The 20,573-nt window shown below is 55.0% G+C and overlaps 1 protein-coding gene across 2 annotated transcripts in view; it reads right to left on the bottom strand.

Moving 5' to 3' along the window:
- Positions 1–698: 698 nt before the first annotated feature.
- IQSEC3 (IQ motif and Sec7 domain ArfGEF 3) overlaps positions 699–20,573 on the bottom strand; it is a 102,275-nt gene continuing 82,400 nt past the window's right edge. Inside the window, exons 6-14 of one of the 2 annotated variants that reach the window (XM_021690660.2) lie at positions 18,742–18,864; positions 18,111–18,277; positions 12,816–12,955; positions 11,542–11,667; positions 9,705–9,804; positions 9,367–9,528; positions 6,770–6,862; positions 4,462–4,514; positions 699–1,136 (exon numbers count right to left, since the gene is read on the bottom strand). In XM_021690660.2, the coding sequence (XP_021546335.1) occupies positions 699–1,136; positions 4,462–4,514; positions 6,770–6,862; positions 9,367–9,528; positions 9,705–9,804; positions 11,542–11,667; positions 12,816–12,955; positions 18,111–18,277; positions 18,742–18,864 (1,402 nt within the window). Of the gene's footprint in view, positions 1,137–4,300; positions 4,376–4,461; positions 4,515–6,769; positions 6,863–9,366; positions 9,529–9,704; positions 9,805–11,541; positions 11,668–12,815; positions 12,956–18,110; positions 18,278–18,741; positions 18,865–20,573 lie in introns of those variants that run through there. The other variant, XM_021690661.2, reaches the window with a different exon arrangement.

The raw sequence follows: 20,573 nt of genomic DNA, 5'->3' as shown, positions 1-20,573 counted from the left end.
GTGCATTTTGTGGATATATGACCTACGATTCCACAGCTCTGCTGACTTGCTCTTGAGAGAGCGGAGAGTTGTTCCCCTTTCCCTCTTAAGTTTCTCAGAACTTTCCTGCAGTCTGAGAAGCCCTGGACAGGCAGGGCCCAGCTCCTGAGAAAGCGGGAGAAGGCCCTGGGAGGAGGGGGAGGATGTGGCCAGGACAGCCAACATCCCTGGGGGTGGAGGATCAGCCTCGTGAGATGGCTGGGCTTAGGGGCTGCAGCAGAGAAAGCCTCCCACCCCTCGCATTACCCACCCGGCCTGAGGCCTGGGGCCTGACGGACTCAGGGCCAGGAAGCTGGTTAGGCCCTCGGCTCCTGCTTGCTTCAGTCCATGGTCCAAGTGGCCAGAGTGGTAGCAGGAGGAAGAGGAGGCCTGGACGTGCCTTGCTGTGTCGGGCCCCAGGAGAGTGAGGTGGGATCTCCAGATTAGGGAGAGGGGTGCTCGGACAAGGGAAGCATGTTGGGGCGAGGTGAAACCCAGGTGCCAGGGACTGAGGCTCTCTTTCCAAAACGATGGTGGTCAGTGACCAGGAGTGCATCGTGCCGGGCGCGGGGAGCAGCGAGCGAAGGGGTGGTTGGGGCTGCTGGCTGTAGCTGAGCCCCCCGCCCCCGGCGGCCAGCCCTCCCAGGGACATGAGCGCGGGGTTGGGGGGGGGACAGAGTCTACACCAGGCTCCTGGAGCCACTGGAGTAGCGGCGGCGCCGGTGCAGCAGGGAACCGGGCGGGCAGTACTGGTGGGGGTGGTTGTAGGGGGGTGGGGGCGGGGGCAGCGGAGGCTGGTGCATGACCCTGCCCGGGGAGCCCGGGCCACCCAGGGGTGTGGAGCCACAGGAGTCGGAGGAGGACGAGGCGTAGCAGGAGAGGGCCTGGCTCAGCAGGGGCTCCATGCGGGCCAAGCAGGGCTTGTCCAGCACAATGACCTTGACAATCTGCTGGCACTGCACCAGGGTCCCAGGGGGCGTGGGTGGCAGCTGCGGCAGCGGCGGGGGCTGCTCCCTCAGGGGGCTAGGCTGCGGGTCTGGCGGTGGCGCCGGCACTCCCCTCTCGGCCCCCAGCCCGGGGTTGTGCTGAGACGTTTGAAGCCTGTTGTGAATTGACACCTAGTTTAGAAACAGCCAGAGAAGCATGAAATGTTACAGGACTAATTCCCAGCTGCTAGGACTGGCTACCCTGAGCCTCCCTTCCCAGCCCTGTCTCGTCTCCTGTGCCCCTCGGCTGCTCCGAGCCCTCCCCTTGAGCCGCCGGCCACCTCCGCACGGGCCTGGAGGAACCCCGGCTGCCGAATAGAAGTGCCAGCCCGGGTGTGGTCGGGGAGAGGGGGAAGCCTCGGCTCCCAGGCCTGGCTCCTCACCTGTGAGATGGACACCTGGACCAGTGGCCCCTAGGACTCTGCAGGCCTCTGCAGTCACATCTCACAGGTAAACCTCTCTCCACGTCCCTCTCTACCAACCTCTGAGCTTGGAAAAGAGGGTAATGATCTTTGCCGTCTCCCTGCCTCCCTGGGCTGTGGTGAGGACAAACGGACACCAGACACAGGGATGGTCGATCATCTTTGAGCCTCTCAAGCCCCCTCCTCCCTTTGTTAAAGGAGAAGCTTCCCGGGCGCCCAAACAGAGAATGCCCTGGACCCCTGAAGGGGCCATCTGGACCTACCCTATCCTCCTAGATTTCCCCAAGGCCAAAACCATGAATCTGAAAGCAGCCCAGACGGCCAAGGCCAGAGCTCAGTCCTCAGCTGCCTTTCTGGGCCAGCCTTCATCCTGGTTAAATTTGTCCCACTGACGGAGGGGGTACCCAGAAAGGACTCTAATCTTTACGCCCTCCCTCGACCCATGGAGGTCACTGTGAACAAGCCCGGCCTCCTCTTGCTAGCAGGGGGAGGTTGAGGAAATGGGAGGAAGGGAGCTAGAGCCTTTGGTGGGGGGGTGGATGTGTTTAGTTCTTCACCCTTCAGCTCCCCAGGCTATAGGTATGACATGCCACAGTCCCCTTCTAACACCTGGCCCTCTGCAGTGGCTGAGACCCTTCACTCTGAGGATGCATCTTACTGTCTTTGGGCACCACCACCCAGGACGGGTTGCTCAGAGCACAGAGGGGGACGTCGAGGCTGCAGGGAAGGGGCCTTGATTGCCAAGTCTAGACCAAGATGCCCAGCTCAAAACTATCTCGGAGCCCTACACCAGCAGATCCTAACCCTATTCCTTGGCAGAAGGTGCAATTTCCTGGACCCCCCTTCTGGGCCTGTACACCCCCCATGGGCTGCTTCCCTCTCCACAGTCCCCCAAACCCCGGTTCTGTCTGCCCCTTCAGTACCCACAAACCCTCCTGTGCTCAGCACATTGGAGGCTTTCCTCTTCACTCTCAACCTCTAGCCTTGGCAGTATTTTCTAGGCTGAGATCCACACCCCCCCAATCAAATGAAGGAGCCCCCCAGTCCCTCAGTGCCCTGCTGAGACACAGAGCAGGCAGAAGGCATAGCTGGGGCCCACCTTGCCCCTGGGGAGCCCTCTGTGGCCCTCACTCTGGCAGAAGGCCTCTGCCTACCGCTGCTGGAAGCAACCGGCTCCTTTCCCCACCTGCATGTATTCTGAGTTATTCCCCAGGAGAAAAGGGGCCTAGACAGTAGGGGCAGGCCTTCTGTTCCCCCAGATTTTACAGCTAACGTCTAGCTGCCCTAGTCCAGACCCACTGGACTTCTTTCTCCTCCCTACCTGCACCCCTCCCCAGTGCAGCCTACAGCTCTTGGCTCATCTTCCCCTCCTCTTCGCCTCTTGCTTTCTGATTCCTCCCCCCCACTGACTGCACCTCCCTCCTCTTCACCCCAGCCTGGATCCCTTATCTTTAATGGTCAGTAAGTGAGAAGCAGAAAGTGACAGCCAAACATTCATTCTGACCCCCTTCTCACCTCCCTGCTAATGAAAGAACGGAAAGAGGGAGAGAGAAGGTGAAGAGAGAGAGAGAGAGAGAGGATGGATCATGGGTAGCAGGTCAGAACAGCTCAGAGAAGATGGAGAAGCGCCTGCCAGAGGGGCTCGGCCAGGCAGTGCCGGAGAGAAGGCAGAGGACGAGAGAGCTTGGGGTCTAGCTGAGAGCCTGGGGGCAGCGAGGCTGGCAGGGCCCTGGGGCTGGCTGGGGTTGGCAGCCTTGCAGATAGCCACATGGCCCTCTGGCAGGGTGGGAAGGGAGGACCGGCCATCAGATCGCTTGTGCGCCCTAGGCAGGCCAGGCTAAGGCAGGCAGAGCTGGGAGAACAAACCGGACGGCTGGGAGCTTTGTGTGTTTATCTGCAAGGCTAGAGAATGGGCAGCTGCAAGAAGATGGGGAGAAGAGGGGGCAGGGGATGGAATACCCACCCTGGGGGCTTGTCAGCTGCTGGGGCAGGAAGCTCTTCCGTGTAAAGGTGCCTCCTCCAGACACAGGTGTGTGGGGGGTGGGGGGCCATGGGAAAAGAGGGAAGAAACTGGGCTTCCCTGGGGTATCCTGGTGGGCAGGCTCCTCCCTCCCTCTAAGTGGGGGCTCCTCCAGCTTGGGGTGGGGCTGGGAAAGGAGGTGTCTGTGTGTGAGAAGCTAGTCTCCCTAGAGGCCTGGCAGAGGAGCGGGGGAGGGGGGCTCACTGGGGTGGGAGGGGAGCAGTGGGGGAGGGCTGTGGCCCAGTGAAGCTTATAGAGGCCACTGAATGTCCCCCCAGGTGACACTTGGGAGCTTGGCAAGGACTAACTGCTGCGGCTCCCTCCCCAGCCTCTCCCTATGTGGCTTGGGGTGGGGGCATCCCCCTCCCAGTCGACAGTCTTCAGATACATCTGCGCTCCCCCCAGGGAAATCCCTAAGGTGACCCAACCCCGCTCTGCCTCACTGGCTCTGGCATACACCCCAGGGAGGAGCTCCCAGCGCTCAACTGCCCCCTGTCTCAGTTCTCCGACTGCCCCAAGAGGGGCAGGGAGGGCAGGGTCCGAGCCTGAAGTGGTCCCGGGGGCTGGACTCAAGGGGTGAGTGTCCGGAGGGGCCCAGGCTCCCTGCTGTGGAGGACAGACGCACCAGGGGGGAAGGGACTGGTGGCTTCCCTGATAGGGCACGCATGAGGGGATCAGTGAGCAGTGTGCTGGGGGCGTGGGTTGGGGGGCTCTGGGCGAGGCGGCTATGGAGGCGCCATGGGCATCATGTGCAGGTGTCAGCCCGGGAGCTCGGCCTCGGAGGGCACGCGGCTGGGGGATGGGCAGAAAGAGCTGTGGCTTAATTAGGCCCTGGGACAGTGGCATTACCCATGCTAGCAGTAACGTTTAATTGTATCTCTTGAAATTGGTAAAATGGTGAGTCGGGCTGGGGAGGCATTGATTAATACCTGAGAAGAGAAACAACAGAGACAATGAGAAGAAGGACAAGCGGGGGCTCGGAAGCACTCACCTGGGCAACCAGGCCTCCACTTACCTCCACCATGCTCTCCGCCGCCGGCTTCTCCCCCAGCGTGGCTTCCCTTTTGGCTTTGAATGCAAAGAGCACAGGGCTCACTCTCTACTCGGCCCAATACAAATCCCTGCCTCGCCAACCACCGCCCCCCTGCTCTGGCCCCAATACCAAGCATCCTTGCAGTTAGCCGGTGTGGACAGAAGACTCTGGGTACCAGGCCACTCCTGACTGTGACGCAGCCCCGGGGCAGTGGACCAGAAGGCGGAGCCCAGTTCTGCCCCTTGGTAGCTGTGTGACCTTGGGCATGCAGACTAGAAGATCTCCAAGGGTTTTTAAGGGAGCACTGCTGAGTCTCATTTACCCACAGTCAAAGCCTCCCCGTTAGGGACAGTGAAAGTCGGTTTTGAGCGGCCACTGGTTCTTGGCTCCCAGACACACAAGGAGGCTCTGCTGTTAACCTGTCCCTTTCAACCACAGGCTCCCTGAGGGAGGGCCCGTGTTCCTATCCCTGCTACTCAGCTCCGTGGCAGGGATTCAGCGAACTGAGGCCCGTAGAGCACTCACCACAGGGCCTGGCATGGGAAGCGTGGCTGTGTGACGCTAGGGGACTGGCTTGGGACAGCACCAGGGAGCCCGCGGACCTCCAGGGACAGCGTGGTGGGGTGTCCCCTCGAGGGACAGTCACTCCTGGCTGCCACCCTCACCCTCAGCAGGCCTCCCAGAGCCCCTCTGACTGCTCACACACTGTGTGCACGTGTGCATGTGTGTGCGTGTGTGCATGTTGTGCACACGCATGCGCTCACGTGTGCGCAAGTTCCCTCGCTGTGCTCATCCCTCTGCTTTCTGTAGCACAAGGGGGAGCTATGCCATTGTTTGGGACTGAGGAGAACCCCACTGGGGAGGTGATTGATGGACCAGGCCCTGGAGACATGCATCCTGGCCTGACCAGGGGGTGCAGCTTCCAAAAGAGGCAAGCTGGGCTGCAGAGTGGGGTGGGATGTCAAATAATTAATCACAGCTGAGGTTTGGCTCTGGAGTTTACACAGCTGTGCAAACAAGCAGTGACCTGTGTACTGTGACCTGATAGAAATGAAGGGGCCGGCTGGAAAATCAGGCAGGGTGGAGAATTATGAATGCATGATGGCAGGTCAAAACCTCACGCGGAAGATGACATCACAGTAAGAACCTCCGTGCAGCTAAAGGAGCCCCAGGTCTTGCTGGGAAAAGGAGTCGCGTCTCCTAGCTGAGTGACTGAGTGCTGGGATGCCGTCTGTCCCAGCATCATGGTGTCATGGCTGTCAACGAGGGCTGGGGGCCAGCATGAAACCCACCCGAGTGTCTCGGCTCAAGCTGCTGTCTTGCTGGAAGCCTGATCTTCTCGTGCTTAGCAGGGAGCACACAGCAAGCACTCCATAAGTGTTTGTTAAATGTAAGAATAAATGGCTGAATTAATTAATCAGCGAACAGTTCGGGATGGTTTACTGGGGGTCTGTTGGGATGGGAGTTAATTCTCATGACATCTCTCCCTCTGATTTTTATTTGGGACCGCAGAATGGGGGTGGGGGTGACTCTTCCCATGCTCCCTGCGAGGGGTGGGTGGGGGTGGGGGGTGAGACGAGGGCCAAGAGGTAGGAAGTAGGAAGATGTCAGTGGGAGAAAGGAAGCAGGTCTAGAGAACATGGCCAGAGGTGATACAAAATCTGAAACTGGCTTGATTTGTCTGGAGTGAATAAGTCAATTTGAAGAAACCATTTGGGAAAGTGGGTTTGAAGGTTTATCTGGATTTTGGGGTGGGCTGACTCTGGCCTGGAGCACTTGTGGCTCATTAGGGAAAAGACTTGACTGGCAGATCAAGATTTCCAGACCCTTCTGGCCACCCTCCTTACCGGGCTCCCATCTGTAGGCAGCAGTTTTTCTCACGCTGTTTCTCTTTACTATACCTCTCACCACCACCCACCCCCCCGTGAACCCCAGCAGTCCCCGGGGAGCCTGGGTGCAGGGTGGGTGGGGTAGGAGGCTCCCCCACTGGGGCCAGGGTGTCTGGGCTCTTGGCCCAACTCCTCCAGGGGGGACAGTGACATTTCACAGGGACCCAGGGCCTTAGGGCAGCGTGTAAATGGACACGTTCTTCTCTCACCGTCCTCCTCACTCCCACTACTAAGGCCCGTGAGATTAGCCTGGATCCCTGAGCAGAAAGAAGTGACCATGGGAATGAGCACTTCCCAGTTCCCCAGGAACCCAAGGCTGGGGGCAGAAAGTGGCTTCCATGTGGGCCCAGGGCCATCCCAGGCCTGGGGTCTGGGACCCTGGAGGGGAACCAGGGGCTCACCTGTAGGCGATCCTTGCTTCGACTGCGGGTCCACCTGCGCTCCGCTGGACTTGAAGGAGAGCGTCTTTGCTCCCTGCTGCCTCTCCAGCTCCCCTAGAGGACGGAGAGGACGCTAGCCTCAACAACGGTGAGATGGGAGAGGAGTGAGGAGGGAGCAGGAAGGGGGCGCTCCCTGACACATGCTCTAACACGTGGTCTGAGTCTGGAACCCACTTCTCGGCAAGTTAGAGACCTGCTAGAACCTCAGTTTCTTCATCTGTCTGTGGGGATGCTAACAGCTGCCCGAAGGTCAGAGAGGCAACAGAAGAGGCGAAGCGGAGGGCGGCGGGCGGCCTGGGTTTGAATCCCAGTTCTGGGACTTCTTAGCTGTGTGGTTTTGGGCAAGTTACTTAACCTCTCCGTGCCTCATGTGAGGGGACAGCAGTGTCCACTTCCAAGTGTTGTTAAGAGGATTACACGAGGAAATGCACCAAAGCCCTTTAGAAGGAGGCCCAGCTTATGGCAAGTGCTCAGTAAATACTAGTTTTTATGACAACGTGGACGAATCACGTGGCACAGCGGACCTCGGTGAGGGCTGGTGACGGCAGGTGGCGGCCAGTCTGCGCACCTTGCATCTGGCAAGACAGAGCCCACCCACCCGGCTGAGCTCCCCCGGGGAGGGGATTCCTCGCCTGAGCCCGCAAGCCCAGGGCATCCGCCTTGTCCTCGACCTTGATTCCTCTCACTAGACCGTAAGCCTGTTCCAGGAATGATTAAATCACTCATTCAGTGTCTTTTCCAGGAGACATAACTCAGGTTCCTTTTATTAAAGCCGCGCCTGTGGATCCCATTTTCTGTGTCTCTTGTTGTCTATAATCCAGGGACACTGGACTGCAAACCTCCAAACCAGCACAGTTTGTCCTGACTGCCTGAATCACACCATCAGTCAATACTTCATACTTTCCCTGAGCAGAGGGCCGTCCCTCCCTGGAGAGGGGCTGCTTGGCTTCGGAGAAATTAGCATCCTAATTACAAGCAAGGAGTCCGAGGAACTTGGCGCAAATCTTGTGTGGTCACTGACTGTATGAACTTGGACGACTTCCTTCAGCTCTGTTAGACTCACTTCCCTGATTTGTAAAATGAGGACAATCCTACCTGCCTCGTGGACAGTTGTGGCAAGGATTAGATAATAGAAGAGCCATCTGTAACATTTTGACAATGACCGAAGTGACCTTTCAGGATGTGTCCTTGAGAAGGTTCAAGATCAGCAGCCAAGGTGGCATCTCTGAGCCTCCGGTCCCGCCGCGGAGCTCAAGCACGCCAGCAGAGTGCAGCAGGGGAATTTACACCCCCACCCTGCCTCCCGAGCCGCTACCGAGCCCTACGGTCTGGTCTGCTCGGCTTCTGTTTCGACCTGATGGAGCTGTTTCCTTACACTATTGTAAACGGAATCTCTTTTGTCAATGTCAGAGTAGGAAGTACAGGAACCTCAGAAGCAGACCTAAATGCAAGTGTCACGTCTGCTTCTAAGACGCACGACGTTAAACACAGCCCGTAACTTCCCTGAGGCTGGTCTGTAAACTGGGCACAAGCACCACCTTGCAGCCTCACTGTGGGTGCTGCAGACAAACTGTCTGGCACATAGTGGGTGCTCTAAAAACGCTGATTAAAAAGCACCGCCCTGACCTATTGGTGCCCTGCCTCAAAAGTCCCCCTGCCTTTCCTATTGCCCAATGGTTTTACATTAATTTGGAAGCACTTTTCAACGAAGTGACCATAGAAGGCAGACCCGAAATCTGTTTGCCCTTCTAGCTTCTGAATCCACAGTTATTCAATTTCCGTGAAAGGCAATCTGAAGCCACGGGCGATGCTAAAGCAGGAAAAGCTGGCGAGTGGGCACGGGTTTCGGGCCAGCCCTGCTCTACTCCTCAACCACCAAGTTAACTGGCAAACCGCCTGCCCCTCCAAAGAGGCCCACGTAGTTTCTAAAATGCCTGAATTGGGACACTCAGGAATCCAGGCCTTCCTTACAGGAACCAAAAGACGACTCCTAGATGAGGGATAGTCAGAAAACCAGGCTGGACTCTTCAAAAAGACCATATCATGAAAAAATAAAGTGGGGGGGACGATTCGAGATGAAAAGAGATGAACGAAATGAAGCAGCCTGATGTAAGGTGTGCGTCTGACTGGGTCCAGAGGGAGGGGCTGACCCAGGAGTCCGGTGGGAAGAGGGGTGCCCGGGTGCGCAGACCGTTGAGGTTGGCATGCCTGCCTTGCTCGGCTGGCTCGGCTGCACTGGTCAGACACAGCTGGGTCCTCTGTTCCAAGGGGCCCGCACGCAGCTCCACAGCCCGGCTGGGTGTGCACACAGGTGTGCATGCTCTAGCGCCCCCACTTTGATTGTGAAGAAACATGAACAGCAGCGGCACCCACATGGGCCGTGATGGTGCAGTGGGGCTGGGGGAGGGCTTGGGATGGATGGCAGGAGGGGCCTCGGCTCACCCCACACTCACTCCAGAGTGGGGCAAGGAGTCAGACTTGTGCCACAAACAGCCTCCGTTCCCTGCTGACGGGGAGCCCACCTGCCCACCCCGCCGTGTGGCGCCCCGCGGCCTTACACTCTATCCGGATCTGCTCCAGCTCTGTAACCTCAGCGATGGACTCCTTCAGATCCTCCACAAACTTCTGCATCTCATCCGAGCCCAGGGCACAGAAATGCAGCACCTGCTTCTTCTCAGAGCCCGAGAGTGGGGTCACCAGCGTGATGCCGTGAGAGTAATCTGGAAAGCAGACCCCAGGTCCCCGTGGCCATGAGCAGTGGCAGGTGAGGCTAGAGCCAGCCCAGTGGGGACAGTGGCTGGGGCCTTTGGGGTGCTTGCCCCCTCCCCTTCCCTCCAGCCTCCAACTTTCCCCCCAAACTGCCTCTTCCACGTCTCCGGGTCCGAGGGAGACTTACACTCATTCTCAAAAAGATGGAACTGCATGCCCAGCAGGCCGACTGACTTGCAGAAGGTATAGGTGGAGGAGCTCTTCTTCTTAGGGCAAAGTTTCAGAATCTGTTCAAGAGAGGGAGAGAGACATGCACTGATAGTGCACACGTGTGTGCATGCACTCGGACGCATGAACACGCAGGGACACTGGGGAACACACAAGTACATACAAAATGTGAACACACGTGCACACTTGTATACTTAGGATACATTCACACACACACACATTTATATGCACACACACATACACACATTGATATATATGTGTATGCAACACATACACACTCATGTATATGCATGTATATAAACACACACTATATCAAAATATGGGTGTTTTTAACTGCATAAAACCCCTCCGTGGCTCTTCCCACTGAACTTAGAAGAAGCCAGTCCACACTTCCTGCCTCCCCCAGTTTGGTCCGTGCCTCACTCTGGCTTTATGCTGGAGCCCTGCTGTCCTCTTTTCCATGGCCTGAATTGGGTGAGCTCAGTCCCCCTGCAGGACCTTTGCACATGTTAGCCCCGGTCCACAACCCTCCCTGCAGCTTTTTGCATGGCTGGGTTACTCTCATGAGAGAGAGAGAGAGAGGGAGAGAGAGAGAGAGAGAGAGCCCTGCCCTCGCTGCTCTGGAGGAAGCCCCTTCAGGGTGTAAACCAGTGGGTCAATCCATAAAGCATAATAAGCAGAAAAAAACCAATGTGGAGGAAGAGATGAATAAGGTAATTCCTGAACTGGTGAGTGTTTTGAAGAACATGAAATAGGGTAAGGAAGAGAAGGTGACTGGGCAGGCTACCTGCCGAGGTGCACGGGGAGGGCTTCTGGGAGGAGGTGATGTTTGAATTGAGACCTGAATGAAGAGAGGGAGGTGGCCGGGCAAAGTCTGGGGGTTGGCAGCAAGAACAAAGGTCTGAGATGGAAGGATCCTGGCCCGTGGGACGCAGCCTGTGGGATCAGGGCGCCTGCACAGACAAGCAGGGGAGCGGAGGGAAGGGAGAGGAGGCCAGGGATCCAGGAGGTCCCAGGTCAGGGACTGTGGGCTTCCTTTGCCCAGCTTGGGAAGTGTGGCAGACACACAGCCTGATGTGCGCTCTAGAAGGATCACTCTGCTGCTCTGTGGAAGGTGGACCTCACAGGTGGATCATTAGATGTGGGATGATTTTAGAGGGAGCTCGATGTGACTTATGGATAGAGAGAATGTGGGGTACTAGGGAAAGACAGAAACCCAATCTTGTCCACCACTGTTTCCCCACACTTACAAAAATGCCTAGTACATAGTTGACACTCATTAAATATTGTGCAATGGACACCTATTTCACAGAGCAAAGAATGAGTACCCCCCAACCCTGCCACACACGCACACGTGCACACACACATGCACACACACATGCACACGCACGCGCACACACCCCTGGGCCCCAGGCAGCACACACCCCACTCTGGCTCACTGTCCCTCCCTGGCTGTGGGGCGTGAAGCACACCCTATACTCTTCCTGCCCCAGGTTTTCTGTAATGTGGGAGAGGCACATGATCTGGGATCTGGTTCACATCCTTCATGACTGCGGAACCACAAACAAATCATTTAGTCCCTGCGAGCCTCAGCTTCATAACTTATAAAGTAGGAATGATCGTATCTGCCTGAGCAACCTCACCTCCCCGCCTCCAGGATGTGAAAGTGCCACAGAAAGAGGTAAATAGCTATAGCATTCTGAAGGAGGTCTCTGGGGCCCTCCCCACCCCTCCCCGGGGTCAGGGCTAAGGCTGAGCGGGGCAGCAGGTGGCCCCGGCCTGGCCAGTCCACTCACCACCAGCAGGTCGTTGAAGAGGAACACTTCCCTCTGATGTGCGGCCTGTTTCTGCAGCTTGTTCACATCGGTCACCTCGAAGAGCCGGCTGCAGCAGACCAGGCGGCGGTGGGGCACGGACAGCACCTGGAGCAGAGGCGTGGCAATTGAAAACAGCTTCCGGATTGTGCAAATATGGCTGCCGTCAACCCCTTTCCGCCCAAGACCTTCTGGAGGGCCCCCACGACCCAAGCTGCGGCCTGCAGGGTGGCTCCTCTATCCCCTTCTCTCCTGCACACCACATCCAAGTGTGCCAGAGGGAAGGGACGGCGGGGATGCCTCGGATCTGCTGCGTGTAGAACAATTTACTGCAGTGACACCTGCAAACCAGATAGATGCTGAGACCTCAGCAATCGGGGCGCTTGGGTGGCTCAGTTGGTTAAGGGTCTGCCTTCAGCTCAGGTCATGACCCCAGGGTCCTGGGATCAAGCCCCACATCAGGCTCCTACTCAGCGGGGATTCTGCTTCTCCCTCTCCTGCTCCCCCTGCCTGTGCTCTCTCTCTCTGACAAATAAATAAATAAAATCTTAAAAAAAAAAAAAAAGACCTCAGCAATCAAGGCTCTGGGCAGAAAAGGGCCATCCCCGCACAGAGGAGCCCAGTGCAGAGCTCAGACAACATCCCCACACTGCTTCTTGGGTCAGCAATTTAGGGAGGAGAAACTGGAAACAAATACCAGAACCCACTCTACATCCTTTATATTTATGGCATAAAGAGCCTCTGCTGACATATGAGTAGTAAACTATAGAGCATCATTGCCCTCTTGGACCATATTGACTGTGACATAGGTCATAACTAAGGGGCGCCCAGTGGTTGGGACACCACAGTCTAGAAGGCTCTTCAGCCTCTTTCCTGTCTTCTATTCAGTAGGATCATCCAGGAAAGCCCAGTATCCAGCCCATCCTTAGTCTCCCCATCTGGCCATCCTGACGCTTCAACCCTAGACTATAGGGCAATCTTTCCCAACACCTCACCTCAGGCTCTGCTGCTGTGGTGGCCAGTAGCCATGAGGAAATGAGGCAAAGGGAAACAGAGGGTGCAGTGGATGGCGCATAGTGGGGACTCAATCACTAGGAAATGAGCAAATAATGGAAAAGTGTTTCTGAAAGGGAAGGAGGAGAATGGAAGGAGATGTCACATGGGAGACAAAAGGAGGTGCAATGCGGGGGGCTTGGCAGCCATGGGAGAGGAAGCAACCCCCATGGGGTGAGTGCTGTTCTGTGGTGGGCACTTACTGTCTTCATGCCCACGATAGACTTCTCCACCTTGGTGACATACGTGACATGGTCCTCATTGGACTTGAGCTCCTTCTGCTGTATCCTTTCATAGATGCCTACCACCAGCTCCCTGGGGATGTCAGCACCGTCATCCACACCTACCAGCATGGAATGGGAAGGGGAGGCCAGGGAGGCAGGGGAGGGGGGAGGCCAGGGAGGCGGGGGGGAGGGAGGGAGGTGTTAGAGGCCTGGAGCCAGAGAGGGGAAGCCCCTACCAGACTGAGGCCCTTCAAAGGTGGCCTTGATTTTGCCCTGTGTCTGTTCCAAAGCCTTCAATGACTGGCTCCCCATACCTATTGAATTAAGGACACACTCCTTAGCCAGGCAACAGAACTACTGTAATAGGGCCCAACACACATCGCCACAGCCTCATCTCCTGCTGTTCCATAATCAGAACCTCCACTCCCCCCTCCCACCTCTTTCCTCATCCCCAAATACAGCCCCCATGATCCTGCTCAGTGCCTTCTTCTTATCCTCCATGTATTTGTCTACCTCCACCCCACTCCCTGCGCCCCGCATGAGAGTCTCTTGAAAGCTGATGTTCTATCTTGTTCTCTCTTGGATCTCCTCCCTCTTGGACCCTCCGCACCCCTCCACAAGGGAGCATGGTGCTCAATGATTAGTTGCTGCATGTACGACATGATTCTTCCATCACTGGGAGTGTGGGGGGTGGTGGTTAGACATTAGGTGAAGAGGAACCGGACAGCCTCCTGTGGCAATGCAAGTAAGGAGCCCTTACTCCCATCTCCTACTTCATAGTCATAACACTCTGGTAACAAAAAAATACTAGCAGGAAATTGACCAACATGGAAACAGATTTCTTTAGGAGGTAGAAAGAGAGGCAATAAAAAATTTCTTCTTTCTACCTTTTCTAAATCTTTTTTTAATGACTATATGCTTCTCTTATAAGAGAGAAAAGTGGAAAATAGAGCAACTTTGGCAAGTGTCCTCAGAGGAGATTTCCTAACTTAGTGAGAGGACATTATACCTTCTACGAGCAACTCCTTGTAACCACCCTGTTTCTTCCACATCTGATCTTGGTTCTTCAAGTCAGGCACATTAGCCGTGCAGCACCCCTGGGGTGCTGGGGGCAATAAAGAGCAGGGACCAAGACTGAACACACAGAGGCTCTCAGCTGAAGATGGCAGGTCGCACACCTCTGCTCCTCCTCAATATTCTGGCCAAAGGGAGTTTTTTAAAGAGGGCAGGAAAGAAACAATGGCGCCATGTGACCTGTGAAGTGGACGAACGAGCAGATGGATTGGCAAACCTGAGAGAGTGGAACATGAAGCCAGCAGAGAGGTTACAAGCCACTCAACACATCACAGAACCACCAAAGGGCTCTGGAACGGGTGGCAACAGGAATCCCTGAAAGTGGAGGTAAAGTTGGGCTGGACACAGGAAAATAGGTTGATCATCAGTCTAAAAAGCATTTAGATCTCCCTGTCCCTTCCTCCACTCCAGCAGCCAAATGAGGGTTAGTCCTCTGGAAGAGGTGAGCTGGGAACTCTGGGGTGGGGGACCCCAAGCCCAGCCAAAGGTGGGAGTCTGTGCTGAAAACTGGGGCATGAGGTTGATGTTTATGTATTAAGAGACCCTCTCAGTCCTATTGACCCAGAAGATCTTAGAACGTTAGCAGCCAGACTCCTACCCTCTGGGCAACAGATTGGACATTTCTTTTCTGAGTAATCAACAGGCACAAGAGAAAAATCTAAAGATGCTGCAGTAGGGGTCCCTCAGTGACAGAGCTCAACTAAATCACCCTATGAGGAAGCCCACTGGTCAGCAGACCCCATCCATACTCACAGTTTTTAATCAGCCTTTTAGTTCACTCTTAAATATGAGAGAACAACCAAGTTTCATCATGTATATATGGAAAGTCTATAACACAAAAGAGAAAGAAGTATGGGGAAGCAGAAAAAGGAAGCCAGAAGAAATAAAAACAAGCAGGGAGAAACTGAAATAAATAAATACCGTCAGAGATATGTAAGAAGATACCACATCTATAAAACAAGACTAAAATGTTATAAAGGAGAAACATTTTGAGAACAAAAGTGTTCTTGAAAATGAAAAATATGACAGCAGAAATTAAACCTTAGGAGGAAACTTGCAAGACATCTTTAAGAAAGTCCAACAAGAAGACAAAGATGGCAAATAGAAAGCTGTAAAAATTAGAAGATCAAACTAGGAGATCTAACATCCAAATAATAAGAGTTCCAGAAAGTACAGAGAAAACGAAGGGGGTTGATGATCAAATACAATATTTAAGAAAACTTCCCACAATCGGAGGACATGTTTCTAGGCTGAAGGATCAACCCAGCACTGGCACAAGAGATGATAAAAGAACCAAAAAGAAACTCACCAGTTTGAAAAGCTATCTGCACCCCCATGTCCACTGAGCATTACAACAACTAAGATGTGGGAGAATTGAAAGATGAATGGATATAGAGGATGTGACACATACATAAAATGGAATATGAGTCATAAAAGAGAATGAAATCTTGCTGTTTACAACAGCATTGGTGGACCTAGAAGATACTATGCTAAGTGAAACAAGTCAGAAAGAGAAAGAAAAACACCATATGATTTCACTTATATGTGGACTCTAAATACGAAACAAAAGAGCAGACAAAACAAAAATAGAAACAGACTCATAAATACAGAGAACAAACTGTTGGTTGCCAGAGGGGAGGTGGGTTGGGGGTGGGCAAAATAGGTGAAGGGGATTAGGAGGTACAAACTTCCAGTTAAAAAATAAATTAAATCATGGCGATATAATGTACAGCATAGGAAATAGAGTCAATAACATTGTAGTAACTTTGTATGGTGACAGACGGTAACTAGACTCCTTTCCCAGTGTATAAAAACCACTCTGTTGTACACCTGAAACTAACAGGATGCCAATTATACTTCAACTGAAAAAAGAACCAGAACGAGGTGGAACATCATGAAAACTTAGAACACAAAGGACAAAGAGAAGAGCCTGTAAATTTTCAGAGAGAGAGAAAAATTAATATGCAAAAGGTGAGGAATTGGAACGACAGAGCAGCACCATCGTTAAAAGACAATGGAGCAATGCCTTCAGAATTCTGAGTCCCTGTTTCCAATCTAGAATTCTCTTCCGAGTCAAACGCCCAATCAAGAGTGAAGGTAGTTGGGACGCCTGGATGGCTCAGTTGGTTAAGCAGCTGGCTTTGGCTCAGGTCATGATCCCAGGGTCCTTGGATGGGTCCCGCATCAGGCTCCTTGCTCAGCGGGGAGCCTGCTTCTCCTTCTCCCTCTGCCCCTCCTCCTGTTTGTGTTCCCTCTCTCTCTCTCTGACAAATAAATAAAAAAACTTAAAAAAAAAAAAGAGTGAAGGTAGAAAATGATATATTCAGACACACAGGTTCTCAGAAAGTTTGCCACCAGTGTACCTTTTCTATGGAAGTGAATTAAAAATGAGCAAGCCATGAAATCTAGGATACAGGGACCAACACGGGAGCAAAGAGGAGGCCCCCAAATGATGGGGGACAGTATCCCAGGCCGATTGCTGTATGCTGGCCCAGTAACCCGTCCAGATCGGAGCAGAGTTAGAGGCTCCAGGAGGGAGACTCCAAGAAGACCTCCCCGGGGCTCCATGTGTTGAGAGGAACGTGACACTTAGGGTGGGGAGTTTGGAGAGGAATCAATAGCGGGTACCTAGAGAGCTAAGCTAAGGGACAAAGAACGTAAGTGCTAACTTCACTCCAAGGAAAGCAGAAATAGAAAGGGTCTGTCACCATGACATACTTGAAGACTCAGCTTTGGACTGTGTTTACATCTTAATAACATAAACACAATGTAGTTTTAGCGGGGGCGGGCTAGGCAAGGTGGATGAAAAAGAGCTAATCCTTATATTCTACTCTAGAAACTGCTGTGGTCTGAATGTTTGTGGCCCCCTCCCCCATGCATATGTTGAAATCCTAACCCCCAAACGGATGGTATGAGGAGACGGGGCCTTTAGAAATTGCAGAAGTCATAAAGATAGAGCCTCATGAGTAGGATTAGTGTCGTATAAAAAAAACAAAAACCCACAGAGCTCCCCACCCCTTCCGCCATGTGAGCACACAGCCGGAAGGGCCCCGCCAGAACCAGGAAGCGGGCTCTCACCAGACACCGACTGTGCCAGGGCCTTGACGTTGGGCGGCCTAGCCGGCCGAGCTGTGTGAAACAAATGTCTGTTGTTTAGAAGCTACCCAGTCTGTGGTATTTTGTTACGGCAGCCTGAACGGATTGAGACAGAAGTAAATAATACTTAAAATGAAAAAAATGAACAAATCGCAGTGTATAAAAGAAACCGAAGTGTGTGTACTATTTAATCCCACCCATATGAAGTTCAAGAACTGGCACAACTCGTCAGCGGGGATGGCAGGTCAGAAGAGCTGGCCCTCGGGCAGGGGTACTGAATGGGTCTAACATCCTGTTAGTTTCAGGTGTACAACGGAGTGGTTTTTACACACTGGGAAATACGTCTAGTTACCACCATGATCACACACGTGTATATGAACATAAGCATTCATCAAGCTCTCAGATGTATACGCCTTACAATTGGATTTTATACTAACTAGAAAAAATGCGTAAGAAAAGCAGCCGAAGCATGTTGTTTAGTGCTAGAGAAGAAACACAAGAAACAGCAAAACAAAGTTGAGAGTGGTTGCCTCTGAGGAAGGAGAGTGGCGACGGGGGCAGGGATGAACTTTTTTTGGAGTAAGCCTTGTAGAATTATTTGACTTTATTAAATTATGTGCATGTATAGCTTCGATTTCTTAAATGCTAGGAAAGAAAAGAACCCTGTTGAGCACATATCCCATCCTGCCACCTTTGTTCTGATCCCTGCCAGGGGCTGCACTATGTCCTTTAGGAAAGGACTTGGCTGGTCGGTGCCAAGGCGTTGTCTGCAAGGCTGACATAAATGGACCCAAGACCTAAACGCCTCCAGGCGTCGTGCAGTGGGAAGGGCTGGTACACCTTGGCACCAGCCGTGGCACCCGCACCTAGAGGTCAACCCATGGAGGACATTCGGGGAGGGCAAGGGCTACGGCCCGACGTCTAGGGGAGTGGTAATGGCTCCTGGAAACTGCCCAGATGCCTGGCACGCAAGCAGCTTTCCCAGACTGCTGTGCGTGACCAGGACCAGACAGCAGCGTCCCGCGCCCTTGGCAGCCCAGAATTAACACTGAACAGAACGGCGCCCGAGCCCTGGCCTCGCCCCTCCTCCCCCCTCCTCCTCACCTCGCAGGTTTCGGATAAAGTCCTCCAGCATCATCTTGCGGTCAGGCTTGATGTTGGGGCTGTACATGTCGGTGTTGAGGAGGATGATGGCAAAGGCGAGGATGAAGATGGTGTCGGGGTTGTGGAATTGTTGTACCACCTCGGGGTTACACATGCAGTAGCGCTGGCTGTGGTGGGGACACAGAGAGGGGTGCCGCGTGAGGCCCTCTCTCCCCTCCCTGAGCTCCAGAGATCGGGGGCTGTCGGGGCCCATATGCTGGCTCTCCGAGGGCATCGGGTCCCTAATGATGGCTGTGTGCCCTGTAGCCTGGTCCTCTTCCCGGCTGAGGGGACAGGGAAGGTGCCACACAGCCATGGAGCCCGTCACCTTGCTTGGATGAGGGATGAGGGAGATGCCTGCAGTCCACTTGGAGGGCCCAGCGCTGCTCCAGCTTAGCGAGCTCCAGGGCTCCTGTCCCTTTTCTTCCCTTCCTTCCTTTCCACCCATCCTACCACCCCTGCTGCCCCACCAGGAGGGCTTCTCCCCAGCCCCGGGCTGACCCCCCGCCCCAGCATCTCCGGTCCCCCGTGCCCCAGGCGTGTGTTTTGAGGGCTGGGTGAGGGGAGGGGGTGCTACAGAAGGGGGTCCTACCTGAAGGCCTCTATGAGCCGCTCCACCTTCTGGGCCTCCCCCTGCACGCGGATGTGCGCCTGGAACTTCCGCAGGGCCTCGTCCAGCTCCATGCTGGAGAAGTCCATCTCGTCCACCACGCAGCTGGGGGCAGGTGAGGCGGAGGGGTCTTGAGGAGAGGCTGGCCCCTAAACCTCCCTCAACCCAACACAGCTGAGGAGTAGGGTGCAAGGTGCACCCTCCCTCCCGCCGTGGGCTGCCTGCCCTGGTGGATGGGGGAGGGACTTGGGTCCCTGTTACCACCCAGGAGCGGACTAACTTGGGCCTCCTAGGCCAAATCACCCCCGGGGCTCTCCCTTGAATAACCCCAGAGGGCCCTCCCTCACAGCGTCCTTCCTCTAACGCAATAGCCCTGTGAGGCAGGTGGCTGACTGACGTCTCCACTGCACAACTAAGAACCTGAGGCCCAGAGAGGCCGGGGGGCTGTCCAGGGCTGCACAGCCGGAGGATGGCTGATCTTCTGCCTCCAGAGCCCACGTCCTTTCCTCTCAGCCTCAGAGGGTCTCAGAGTCAGACAAAGGCTTGACATAAGGATGAGAACGCTACACTCTTCTGCCTTCGGTAGGAGTCTGTCCGTCTCCCTAGTTTCTCGTTCCCACTTGGGCTTCCCGGTGCCTGAAAGCTTCTCCGGTACCAGCCCTCGGTTCTGCCTCAGGCAGGATGGGAGAGGAGCGGGCTCATCCTAATCTCCCTTGCAGCCCAGGAGCCCTGAGCTCTCAGGGAAGCCGTGGCCTCTGAAAAGTAAATGACAAATAAGTTTCACACGGGAGGGCACTGTGTGACAAACACAGCGGGATTCTGAGCCCGGGCCTACCACTGCATTTTTGTGACTTTCAGTCAAGACTCATCTTTTAGAGCCTCAGTTTCTCTCTCTGAGAAGGAACGAGGCCAGAGTCCTGCTCCCCAAGGGCCCCTCTACCTCTGAAATGTCACCTCTAGCCCTGGAGAGTCTGCATCTGAATGTCCCCCTTCAGTGAGTGGGGCGAGGTCGGGGACACATTCCAGTGACCTGCAGGTGGCAGTGTCATTCCTCTAGCCTGACCTGCTCCTGGGGCCCCTTCTTGCCACGGGCTCTGGGGCCGGGCCCCTCCCAGGCCCTACCTCCCGCTGCCTCACCCTCCTCTGGGGTGCCCTGGCCCTAGGGCGCGAGCAGTGGGCAGGAGCCCAGGCCTGGCCAAGCAGCAGCCCTGAGTGGCTGAGAACTGCAGAAGCTCACACGTGCCGACAGCCTCTCGGCACTGATTTCCCCCCTTTCTGCACCTGTGCTGTCACCCGGTCTCCTCTCTCCTGGTCCTTTTGTGGCCAGTCTCATGGTGCCCGCTGCGGAGAGCAGCCCCTCTGCCTCCACAGCCTTGGTCTTTGCTGCCACAGGGTCACAACCCCGGGCAGCTGAGGCCTGGTCGCTGCCCGCTTCCCTGCCCAAAAAGGCGAGGCGAGCTCCAGGCTCGAGCCCAGCGTGTGGCTCAGGGCCCAGCACCCTGGGGGACTCAGGCAACATTTGCCCAGGAACCGCGTGAGCAGAGGGACGAGCCCTGGACAGGACCCACTTCCTCCACACGATCGGTTCCTGTGCAGGGCCCACCACCTAGGAGACTCGGAGATCCAGACACAACCTTGGCTGTGATGTCAATTTTTAGGAGAAAGCAAGGGGAGACACCCACACAGCCGTGGTCAGGGGCCTGGTGGCCTGTGGGCTCTCCCTCCCCCATTCCTTCCAGGGGGAACAGGGAGGAGAGGGCACCACTGAGACTTCTAGGAAGGGGAGGCTGGGAGCCGTCCTTGGCTCGCAAGGA

This window comes from Neomonachus schauinslandi, chromosome 5 (assembly GCF_002201575.2).
Source record: "Neomonachus schauinslandi chromosome 5, ASM220157v2, whole genome shotgun sequence".
Classification (NCBI taxonomy): Eukaryota; Metazoa; Chordata; class Mammalia; order Carnivora; family Phocidae; genus Neomonachus; species Neomonachus schauinslandi.
The sequence above is the reverse complement of the archived record's forward strand: the minus strand, read 5'-3'. Positions and strand labels throughout refer to the sequence as shown.